General features: G+C 56.6%; 1 protein-coding gene across 2 annotated transcripts; it reads left to right on the top strand.

Moving 5' to 3' along the window:
• The first annotated feature begins 307 nt into the window (after positions 1-307).
• Positions 308-5,956, top strand: METTL13 (methyltransferase 13, eEF1A lysine and N-terminal methyltransferase). 2 transcript variants are annotated; one of them, XM_053949829.1, is made up of 8 exons: positions 308-514; positions 1,279-2,026; positions 2,672-2,871; positions 3,436-3,631; positions 3,852-3,995; positions 4,180-4,389; positions 4,738-4,869; positions 5,314-5,956. In XM_053949829.1, exons 1-8 carry the CDS (start codon positions 362-364, stop codon positions 5,586-5,588), a joined length of 2,058 nt encoding a protein of 685 aa, XP_053805804.1. In that variant the 5' UTR covers positions 308-361; the 3' UTR covers positions 5,589-5,956. The 2 variants fall into 2 exon arrangements, with proteins under 2 accessions (XP_053805804.1, XP_053805805.1); XM_053949830.1 differs by having other exon boundaries at positions 412-514; positions 1,239-2,026.
• The last annotated feature ends 5,795 nt before the right edge of the window (positions 5,957-11,751 follow it).

The raw sequence follows: 11,751 nt of genomic DNA, 5'->3' as shown, positions 1-11,751 counted from the left end.
GCGCTGTTCAAGCTGTGCGGTTGTGATGCGGGGGCGGCTTCGGACCGGAGCCGGCACCGGCACCGGCACCGGCACCGGGCGGGGGCGCGCCGGGGCCGCTGCGCGGTGGAGCGCGGAGCGGCCGGGGCGGAGTCAGCCAATGGGGAGCGGCTGGGGCGGAGCCGCAGCCAATGGGGAGCGGCTGGGGCGGAGCCGTAGCCAATGGGGAGCGGCCGGGGCGGAGCCGCCGCCAATGGGGAGCGGCTGGGGCAGAGGCAGCCAATGGGCGGCGGGCGCGCCGCGCAGCCGGAAGCGGTCAGCGCGGCGGACACGTGGGGCGCGGCGGCGGCGGGAGCGGAGCGGGGCCCGGCCCGGCCCGGCCATGGAGCTGCTGCCCCGCAGCCCCGCCGAGTTCGGCTCCGCACGCTACTGGGATCGGTTCTTCCGCCAGCGCGGGCAGCGGCCCTTCGAGTGGTACGGGGCCTTCCCGGAGCTGTGCCCCGTTCTGCACAAGTATGTGCGGCCCCGCGACAAGGTGAGCCCCGGCTGGTAGCCAGCGCTGTGTTCTCTCCGGGCTTCTCCTGGGCGGCGAGCTCTGAGGTTGTTTGCCTGCTGAAGAGGAGGCTCAGGACTGACCTTATCGCTCTCTACAACTCCCTGAACGGAGGTTGTAGCCAGCTGGGGGTTGGCTTCTTCTCCCAGGCAAACAGCAACAGGATGAAAGAACACAGTCTTGAGCTGCGCCAGGGAAGGTTTAGGGTGGACATTTGGAGGATGAATTTCTTCAGAGAAAGGGCGCTTAGCCATTGGCATGGACTGCCTGGAGGGAGGTGGTGGAGTCACCGTCCCTGGAGATGTTTAAGGAGAAACGGGATGTGGCACTCGGTGCCGTGGCCTGATTGGCATGGTGGTGTTTGGTCGTAGCTTGGACTCCATGTTCTCAGAGCTCTTTTCCAGTGGTTGGTTCTAGTTGGTTCTGTGTGCAAGGTCTGACACAGAGGATGTGAAGCCCCCATTGTGCCTTAGCAAGTGGACAGGAGAGACCCCTGAGTGGCCCTGGTCTGGGCAGCTCTGGGGCTTAAAGCACCGACATGATTCTCAAAAAAGCATGCAGCAGATGCATCACTTCTCTGCCCATGGGACTGTTTTCTGTGGACATGTTATCTTAGGCCATGGAGAGTGAGTTTGCAGGCCCTGAGGGTGTGGTGTTCACAGACACGTTGATATTTGCTCCTAAAATGGTGTGGGGGTATTTCCAGGGTGTTCTCACCATCACGCTGCTCTCGTGCTGCTGCCCAGGTTCTCGTGGTGGGCTGTGGGAACTCGGAGCTCAGCGAGCAGATGTACGACGTGGGGATGTGCCAGGACATCGTCAACATCGACGTCAGCGACGCCGTGATCCGCCAGATGCGGGAGCGCAGCGCAAGCACCAGGCCCAGGATGAGCTACCTGCTGATGGACATGCTCCAGATGGACTTCCCTGACGCCCACTTCCAAGTGGTCCTGGACAAAGGCACACTGGATGCCCTCCTGACCGATGAGGAGGAGGCCACTTTAACCAAAGTGGACCAGATGTTTGCTGAGATCAGCCGGGTCCTGCAGGTAGGAGGGCGCTACCTCTGCGTCTCCTTGGCTCAGGCCCACGTGCTGAAGAAAGCCGTGGAATACTTCTCCCAGGAAGGCTGGGTGGTGCGTGTCCACCAGGTGGCCAGCGGTGGGGACCAGCAGCAGTTTGTCCTGCCGGTCTTCGTGTATGTGATGACAAAGTTCAGGAAGATGCCTGGCTCAGCAGCACGGATCCTGGAGATCTGCCCTGAGGAGCAGGACAAGCCAATGCGGGTGGAGAGCACGGAGCGGCTGGTGGCAGCGGTGAAGGACAGGCAGCATTATGCCCTGCTCTGCAGCCAGATCAGCAAAACCCCCTGCAAGGAACAGGTTTCCTTGGATCTGTGTGACAAGGAGAGTGGGAAGCCCCGCTACACGCTGCACGTGGTGGACAGCCCCTCGGTGAAACCTTCCCGGGACAATCACTTTGCCATCTTCATCAGTGAGTACAGCCTGTCCAGGCTACAGTCAGGTGCTTGCCCTGGCCAGGAGCTGCAAAACCAGCCAGCCCTTCAGGGCCTGTTGAATTTGGGGCTGGAGAGGGAAAGAACCCACCTGTCGGTTGATGTTTTAGTCCTGGCTTTGCAGTGGGCTATGTGCTTGCCTGGTGGTGCAAGCAGAGGTGTGGCACAGAGCTTGTTGGGCAGAGGGACACTGCCTGCCCTGCCTCCAAGGTGGTGATTCCTGCCTGGATGCTGGTGACAGCCAAGTTAGCACCTTGTGGCTGGGAAGGCATTGCTGCTCCCTGTGGGTGTCCTGGCTTGCAGGGCCAGACCCCTGGGGCTGCACTCACAGAGATGTGTCAGCCTCTGCCAGCAGCACCGTTCCCCCCCTGCATCCCTGCAAAGCTGGGGCTTAGCAGAGCCTGGAGACAGCTCAGGAGCCCGTGGAAGCCCCCCTTCTAATGAGATGTGGCTTTTCCAGCTTCTTGCATGAGCCTGCCCAAAACGGGGGAAATCTTGGCTCTTTTGATGGTCACAGTGCACGGCTCTAGCCCTCCCTTAAATGTCCTGCCATTCCCGGTGGCTCCTCCCTTGGAGGCTCGAGGGCCAGGAGCAGCCCAGGCTGATGGCAGCCCCTTCTGCAGTCCCACAGGGCAGGGAGACCGAGTGGCTCTTTGGGACGGAGGAAGGGCGGAGGCAGCTGGCGGCCAGCGCGGGCTTCGGGCGCCTGCTGACGGTGGCCCTGCACAGGGAGCAGCGCTACGAGGGCATGGCCGCCATCCAGGCAGAGCTCTCGGGGAAGGTGATGGAGCTGGCCCCGCCGGGCCTCCCTGCCCGCCAGCAGGTGAGCCCACTCTGCCTGCCCCCTGGCTGGGCTTCCCAAAACAAGGCCAGGCTGGCTCTCTGCCAGCAGGGAAACCCTCTTCTCCAAGGGAGACCAAGCTGCAAGGCATGAGCTGGATGTCTTGGTGGGCAGATGGGCCTCAGGTGCAGCTTCTCTTGGCTTTCCCTCCAGCTGTCTGTCTGTGCTTGGAGGCAGGATTTGAGGTGCTTGTGTGGTAGGATTCAGTACAAAGTCCTTGCCCTCCAAAACCCAGCATCCCAAGAAAAGCAGAGATCCAGAAATCCTAAAAGCACCCCTGTCTTAATCCTGGCTTTTACTTCTGTTCCTTCTGTCTTCTCCTTCCTGCCCCAGCTCCACACATCTGAGCAAAAAGTCTTGCTGCATTCCCTGTGTTCACCACGGGAGTGAATCTAGTGCAGCTCCCCAGCTCTCCTGTGGCATCCCACTGCTCCTCTATTGTGCCTGCTTCGTCCTGGCTCTGTAGCCATAGTCAGGACACTGGGAATGCCAAGCTCTCTTCCTGTAGCCTTTCCTCGTTCCCAGCAGCCCCTCTCCTCCCTGCAGGTGCCCTTCCTGTCTGTGGGAGGAGACATCGGGGTGCGGGCGGTGCGGCACTGTGGCAGCAGCCCCCTGAGCGGGGAGTTTGTCGTGGAGGACGTGAAGGGAGATGGCACCTGCTACTTCCGCCGCCTCATCTTCCTCCAGAACAGGAACGTGGTGCAGTCTGAGGCTCGGCTCTTGGCCCCCACACCTCTCCCAGGTACACGGGGCAGGGGCCAAGGCTGATTTTTTAGGATGACACAGAGTGAGAGCAATACAGGAAAAAGGTAGAAGTCCTGCTGGGACCTGCCTGTCGTGCCCCAGAGCAGCCCTGGGAGTGTTCTTACACCATGGGTGGGACAGGGCTGGGGGTGGCTTTTTCCCAGAAAGCAGTTCCATCTCCCCCCTTGCCTTACTGGCTGGTGTCTCCTGTTACTCAGGCCAGAAGAAGAGCAGGAGGGACAAGAAGAAACCCAGCCCTACTGAGCCACCTGGAGCCATCGACAGGAGCTACCTGTGCTGTGAGCACCACAAGGCCATGGTTGCGGGGCTCTGCCTGCTGGGGGGCCCCGACGCCCTCCCAGGTGACAAGGCCAGCAGTGGGTGGCTGTGCTGGGGCAGGTGTCCCCACGCCACAGCCCCTTGGGGAAAGGCTCTTTTGGCCAAGGTGCCCCGTGCACCATTCCCAAAGCGGTTTGGGGACGGTGGGCAGGACGAGCAGGGAGATTATGGCATCCTGGTGGCTCACTGGGTGCTGTCGGTTGGCAGGAGAGCTGGCAGTGCTGGTGGTGGGGCTCGGCGGGGGCAGCCTGCCCCTCTTCGTCCATGATTACTTCTCGCAGGCCCGCGTGGCCGTGGTGGAGATCGACCCCTCCATGCTGGAAGTGGCCATGCGCTGGTTCGGTTTCTCCCAGGGTGACCGCATGCAGGTGCACGTCTCCGATGGCCTGGACTACGTGGCCAAGCTGGCAGCTGAAGGTACCATCTCCCAGAGCATTTCAGGTGCCCCATCAAGCCCAGTGGGTGCCATGCTGGGTAGTGGAGTCCTGGGCTGTTGTCACTACCTGCTTCCTCTTCCTGCCCATCTCCTGCTCTGTGCCACAAGCTCCAGCCTCACCAGGTGTCTGCAGCTCACAGCCTGTCCTTGCCAACCTGTGTAGAGTACCTGAGATTTGTTACCTCCCCCAGCACCAAGGGCTTGTAAAGAGAAACCCCAGCAGAGAAGACACCCATAAGGGTGTCTTGACCATCCCATCTTTGGCCTTCCTATGTGTGTAGCTCACCTCTGTCCCATAGGATAACAACTGTCCGTGCTTTGTCCTGCAGCGCCAGCCCAGTATGATGCCATCATGTTTGATGTGGACAGCAAAGACCTCACGGTGGGGATGAGCTGCCCACCCTCAGCCTTTGTGGAGAAGCCCTTTCTGCAGAAAGTTAAAACCATCCTCAAGCCAGAAGGTAGGAAGGGAGGTCTGGCCATGTCCCCATGGCCAGGCTGGCCAGTTCTGGGTGGAGTTGGGGCTGTGCCACCGCTTCTCATCCTGGAGAATAGTGGCTACAGCCAGGATTGCTGCATGATATCCCCTTCTCCTGGCGGGTCCTGCATCTGGGTGTTTCGGTGGGCACTGTGGCGACAGCAGGATGGAGTGGGTGGCCTGAGACAGGCTAAGACATCCTAGGGGGCCAGCAGAGTTTTCTGGAAGCAGAAGGCGTAGGCGGTACCTGAGAAGAGATCTCATGGCCACCCACAACCCGTGTGGCAGCAGGGACGTGGAGCAGGGCCAGGGGCACCGGGGGGACGCCGGTGAGGGAGACGTTTTCACCGGGGTGGCACAGGGTGGCAGGGAGCAGGGTGGGCTGTGCGGGCTGCTCTGAACTCCCCTCCCTCTCGCCCTGCTGCAGGAGTCTTCGTGCTCAACCTGGTGTGCCGCGACGCCCGGCTGAAGGAGTCCGTCCTGGCCGCCCTCAGGGCCGTCTTCCCGCTGCTCTACGCGCGCCGCATCCACGGCGAGGTCAACGAGATCCTGTTCTGCCAGCCGGGCCCCGCGGGCCGGCGCAGCCCCACAGAGCTGGGGGCGCGGGCGCGGGCGCTGGAGCGGGCCCTGCGGCAGCCGGGCCAGCCCTGGGACAGCTCGTACGCGCTGGCGGACGTGCTGCAGGCCGTCCTCGTGCTCTGAGGGGGCTCTGCTGCCGCTCCAGCACAGCGGGCCTCCTGCGGGGAGGCGCCCGTGGCTGGCGCTGCTGCCCAGCTCTGGCCTGGGCATGCTGGAGGGATGGCACTGGCACGGGAAGGTGCTTCCTGAGGAAGGTGCTGTGGGACTGGCAGGACTGTGGGTTTGGGTCTGTCCTCCTTGCTTTCCCACCTTGGGAAGAGCATCCCTCTGACTCTTTTGCTCCTTTCCTTTTGGTGGTGCCTCTCCCTGCATCTCCAGCATTCCTGGTGTGTCTGCAGAGCCCCAGGCCTGCTCCAAGCCTGCTTGTGGATGTGTGTGGGTGGGCTGCGAGCTGTGAGAATAAAGCGCTCAGGGGTGCTCTGAGGCCTGCAGTGATTTCCTAAGGCTTATTTGTGAAGCACCCACACCCCTGGAAAAACTGCAGTCACCTCTGCACTTCAAAGGCATGTCCTGGGAGCAGGCAGCTGCCCCTTGAACCCCACTGCCCCCTCACCGCTCACCCTCCCCAGACTGCATCCCACTATGTTTTCCCCCTTCTGAATCTCTCCAGCCATCGCCACTGAACTGAAACCCCTGAGCTTGGGACCCTTCTGCCCCAGGGCCAGCAGGGACCCAGCCCTGTGCTCAGGCTCATGGCCACACCAACCCACTCACCCAGCTAGTGCCGGTCAGCCTTCCTGCAGGACAAAAGGGCAGCCAGAAAATACCCATTGGTATGTTCCCACAGCACCCCAATCCTGCCCAGAGAGCTCGTTCAAGAGCTGGCCTGTGTGTCCTGGCTGGTTATGGGCCTTCAGAGTCTCATTCATTCATCAGAAGCTATTTTTGGGGGCTTGTCTTTCTCCCCTGCAATAGCTGGTGCCAAAATGAGCCTGAGACACGGTACCAAAGTGACCGGCTTGCAGACAGCAAAGTGACAAACTGTTGCTTTGCCAGTGATCCTGCACCCTCACTCCATGCTCCCTTCTGCCACTGGCAGCCTGAGAGAGGACAGCCTGTGAACCGGCCTTTCTGAGAGCTGCTTCCCAAAGCAAACCCTCCCCAGCCACCTCTCCACGGCCCAGGGAGGTAACAGCACAGCAGAAGTAGCTCCAGGAGGGATCTGTGTCTCAGCATCCCTGCTGGGCCATCTCCCAGCCCTGCAGCTCACACACCCCTGGCCCAACAGGGTTTGGGCTGCCCCTTCCTTGCTTGGAAGGATCCAGCTCTCCTCCATCTGTGGGAAAACCTCTGCCACTTTGAAAGCAGAGTGAGCGGGTGTGTGAGCTGAGAGTTTGCAGTTCCCCAGCTCCATGGGGCCATGGAAAGGACACCCCAAAAGGCTCTTGTCTGATTAAGCCCTTTTCTGACCCAGAGATGGGGCAACTGAGAGGCATTTTAAAAACTTTTATTCTACTTTCAGTCTCAAGTGAAGGGTGAGACCATACAGATGTTATAATTCACACCATCACAATCAGAAGCCAATTATTTCCTAATTACAATACATTATAAGCATTTCTTGGCCTATCAGCTTTTGCCACACCATGCTGTAAATGCCTTAAAGCCAATCATCTGAAAATACCCCTCGTGGGTCCTACTACAATGCATCTTTCATAGTTCTATTTCTCTAAAGTATCTAGTCTTATTTGCAAAACCATCCTTTGAAACTTGTTTCTAGTTCCATTTCTCTCTCAACAATGTCTGTCCTATTCCTTGGCATTACTAAGTCAGCATTTCTTATCTCAAGGTTTGCATACAGATGCACACTATGTGAGTCAGGTTTTGAGAATTTTCTCAAAATCCATTTCCCACAGGCTCTCACCCCCTGAAGCAGTGGGGACCATGTGGGCACTGCCCCTGTGCAGGAGAGGGGGCTGTTGGTGCCCGGCATGCGCCATGGCAGCTGTGCTGCCAGCAGCTGGGGATGTATTTTCAGTTTCATTTGCCAGCAGGTTCTGCTTTGGGAACTGCTCTGTTCAGATCCCTTCTCTGATGCTTCCTCCCTTGTTCCCCTTCCCACAGAGGGACAGATGGATGCCCTACTTTCTCCCTGGGCTAACCTGCAACTACGCAAAGAGAGTAGATGCTTTTTTAATAAGTGCTTTTGATGGTTCCCAGGCCCAAGAGAGCAGGGCTGGCCTGCTGCCTGCCTCACATAAAGGCTGGCAGCCTGGCTAGGTGCCCTCTCTGTCACCACCCAGTCACCCCTCCAGTGATTCTCCTCCTTCTGTGGTGAGTTCAGCACAGCACAGGGGAGAAACAGGGCTGAAACTGGAGCTGAAGTGTGCCTGCCCCCATGCAGTTTCTAAAGCTCCTCTGTGATGAGCACTGTTCTGAAAGATATCTATTATCCACCTAGCTTAGCAATGGCAGATTTCTCAACTAGATCAGCAGTGCTGCGTTTACTCTATTTTTAACTTAGTTTGCAATTCTCCACATAATCTTAACGACATAGGTTTGTGTGCGTCTGCCCTTTTTTTCTAGCAAAACCATCCCCTTTCTTCCCCAGGAGCTCATACAAAGACTGCCTTCATCCCTCCCTTGTCCAGCCCTGCCTTTCTGTTGTGCTTCCAAAATGCTGCATAACGCCACATCCTGGTGGAAAAACAAAAGCCATCTATTAGAAACAATGTAAGGATGAAATCTCAGTTCATGGAAGCTGTTCTTGCAGCTACTGACAGCCTGACAACTCTGGTCTGGAAATCAATTTCAGCTGGAAAACTGGCAAATTCATGAGTGCTGCAAATCCTCCTCTGCAGGTAAAATGCTCCAAGGCTGGAGTAATTGACACGTAGTAAACATTTCTCTGCTGGCAGCCAAAACATGGAGCTAATGTATATGTTTGGCAAGGGTGATTCTGTGGAGAGTTTTGGCAATGTACTCATGTTTACATCCCTTACTCCTCACTTCCTTCCCTTGCAGCGTAGGCACGCTGTCAGTGGCGGGATAGAAACAAGCTCTGCCGTCACTTAGCAACCCCCACTGGCACAGAGATGTTGACTTTTTCCTTTCTGGCTTTCCCAGCACAAAAAGAGCCGGGTGTGTAACTCACCCCACGGCTCAGGTATGAGGCTGTGGCCAGCTGGGGATGCTTTGGGCTGCCCCGGTCTCTTCTCAGAGCATCCATGCCCTGCTGCTGCTCCAGTGAACGAGACACTGGGAGTTGGTGGGTCAGCCCTGAATGTCCTGAGCTTGGGTAGAAGGATGCAGAGAGGTTTTTTGGCCCAGGGTGGCTGTCAGCAGGCAGCTGGCGGGATGGTGGCACTTAGAGGCAGGCACTGATGGGGTGCCACATGTACACCCCATATGGTGTCACAGCCCTGGTGCCGGTTCTGGAGAAGAACAGAGAAGAGAATGACACCGCAGTTCCCTCTGGGGAGCAGGGTGGAGGTGGATAAGGGACATACTGTCATCAGCTCAAAGTACAGCAAGCAGCTGGGAGAGATTTTGCAGCAACAAAAGCTGTAGGGACTGAGCCCTGGCTGATTCCCTTCAGCTGGGCAGAGCCTTGGCCCCACTGCCTGGGGATGCTGCTGTGGCGTGGTCCAGCACAACAAGGCCTGCAACAGTCACTCCCAGAGGCTGGAAGCACGTGGGAAGAGTTTTGTCCGTGGAATCTTCCCTTGGGGAAGCACTTGGCTTGTCTGGCTTTGTGGCCAAGGAAGCAGGCATGCTGCCAGGCTGCAGGGAGGGAGTGCAGCTCTTTCCTAGGGTGCTGAGGGCTGCAGGGAAACACCTCTTGCAGGCTGCAATGCAGCACGGTGCCCTTTTTCTACCCTGCAACGGGATGCACCCGACTAAAGAATGCAGCTGGAGATCACAGGGCAGGAGAGAGGAGAGATGGGACAGGGACTGTGTTGTCCTGCGATCGGTGAGTCAGCAGTGCCCCGGGCTGTAGGGGGAAGGCAGAAAGCACATCCTCTTTACACGGAGAAATGCTGCAGCCACTATAATCACAGCCCTGCAGCCACTCTGGCTTTCTTTCACGGGCTTGAGTTCCACCTTTTGCAACTTCAAGGTCTGAGCTCTTATCCTGGCAGATGCACGGGCATAATGCTGACTGGCACCTTCGTGCAGCTCCGCTGCAGAGCCAAGTGCTGCCGAGAACTGGGAGCTGCCCCTTGCCCACACCTCCTCCTGCTCTGTGCCCATTAACTGCCTGAAAAGCTCTGCCAGAACACTGCATTCGTGACTGAAGCGAGAAGGAGGTGAGGAAGGTCCCTGGAGAGACCTGCCTGTTCTTAGGGGAGAGGAGCAGCCTCTGCTGTGCTCTGCTGCCCCAGGCAGGGCAGCGTGGCTGGCCCTTCACTGCAGGCATCCGCAGGTCCCCACTCGGCTGGTTTATACAGAACTCATTTTCCCTGAAGGGAATTGCACTGCTGTGTGTTTGGGAAGCAGCCTGGGGACCTGGTCCAAATGTCATCGGTGTTAACGTCACTGCCTGGTTAGGGAGAAGTGTGTGTGTGAGTTTGTGGGTTCAGCTGCACCCTGAAGCCAGGCTATTTTTGCCATTTATTTCTCTGAAAGTCGTGGCAGGACAAGCTTGCTGTCTGTAGCCTTGATCTGAAATGCCCCAGAGGCTGTGACTGGGGGCCCCAGGCAGGCTGTGCCGGAGCTGGTGACATGTGACATCAGACCACACTGTTGGAGTCACCTTGGGGATCAGGGCACCCACCCTTCCTGCCGTGCCAGGAAAGGTGCTTGGCAGAGGTTTTCTCTCCTTGCTAAGCCTGGCACACAGCAAAAGGAAATTATAAATATTGTATATTTTTGTATTGTATTATTAGGGGCACAGCTGAGCTCCACAGGGTAAAACCAGATTGTGTTTAGCTGGTTAACCAGTGAGCAGCACAGCTCTGTGCTCCTGAGGGTTGCCCCTACTGCTCCCCCAGAGAACAATTTTTTGCACGGCCCCCTGACGCTGATTTAGGTCTTGTATTTCAGGGTTATTTGTTACAAGAAGCTTTGCAGTGGTCTAGTAGCACCCCTGTTTCCTTTAATTTAGCCACTCTGAATCTTGGCAAATTCAGAAAGCCAGGCTAGGCTCTGCATAGGGATTTGGAACAAGCTGCCCAGAGAAGTCAGTCAGGAAAAGCAGAGACCCAAAGATATGCTCGGGTGCCTCTCCTCTCTCCTTCTCTGCTCTCTTGGAGGTGTTGGAAAAATGAGGAAAACCTCTCACAAGCATCCATAATGAAATTGTTTGTGCTTTTCCCAGAAGGGGGGGAATCTATACTTGGCTGCTTGTGGCTTTTTTTTGGTTTTTTTTTTTGTTTTTTTTTGTTTTTTTTTTTGAGGGAGGAAAGTTGGATTTTTTTAAGTGATAGAGTTGCAGGGTGAATGTGGGCACTTAATGGCTTTAACTCTGCTTTACCAGACAAAAAATTTGGTTTGGAAACTTCCCAGACTTGGGGGAATAACTCAAACTTTTCCTAATCTTAGTTGTTTTCCTAATTTATATTATTTTAATTGTGGAAGCAGACAAAGCTGTAATTTAAAGAATTCACAGAAAGGACAGCTCCCTGGATTATCAGTTAGAAGGTGGGCATGGTGCTGCTCCCCAGGCATGGTGCCTTTCTCAATCTTCATTTGTCTCCTGTGGAGACACAATCCTACAGCCAGGCTGCTCTTCTACGGATCTTAATTATTTCATGGGGGCAGCACAAAGTGCTCTGGACACTCATAATGTTCTTCCCAACTTCCAGCCTCCATAGAAACCCACAAGCTGGAGGAAGGCCAGGCAGCTACTCCAGCGCCTCCTGGCACAGCTTGCTCGCCCAGGAGTCGGGAAAGAAATAATCATGCTGCTAATTGGCATAATTATGTCAATAACTCCCAGGCTCCCAACTAGACAGAAATGATGGCAAGGCTTTTCCCAGAGGCTGTGATCTAACTGCAGCGGGAAGGAGAAGCTGTCTCTGCCTTCTGCCGATTCAAAACCGCTCCTTGTTTCCCGAGTTATAGGTCAGTCTGCTGTAGAGTAATTTTTTACACTTATTGAGAGCTCTGGCCAAGAAGTTTTGATAATCCATCCTCCAGATCGTTAGTCCCCATCAGCCTGCGGGATGTTCACAGCTCCCTTTGTTTTGCTTTTCACGCTGAGCGAGGCCAGTGTCTGCTGTAACAGAGAGGGTAACTTTTATCGCTGCACGACTCCAAAGCCTGCCTTTCAGATATTTTCATGATG

The sequence above is a fragment of the Vidua chalybeata genome, chromosome 9 (assembly GCF_026979565.1).
Source record: "Vidua chalybeata isolate OUT-0048 chromosome 9, bVidCha1 merged haplotype, whole genome shotgun sequence".
Taxonomy (NCBI): domain Eukaryota; kingdom Metazoa; phylum Chordata; class Aves; order Passeriformes; family Viduidae; genus Vidua; species Vidua chalybeata.
This window is presented reverse-complemented; position numbering and strand designations above follow the sequence as displayed.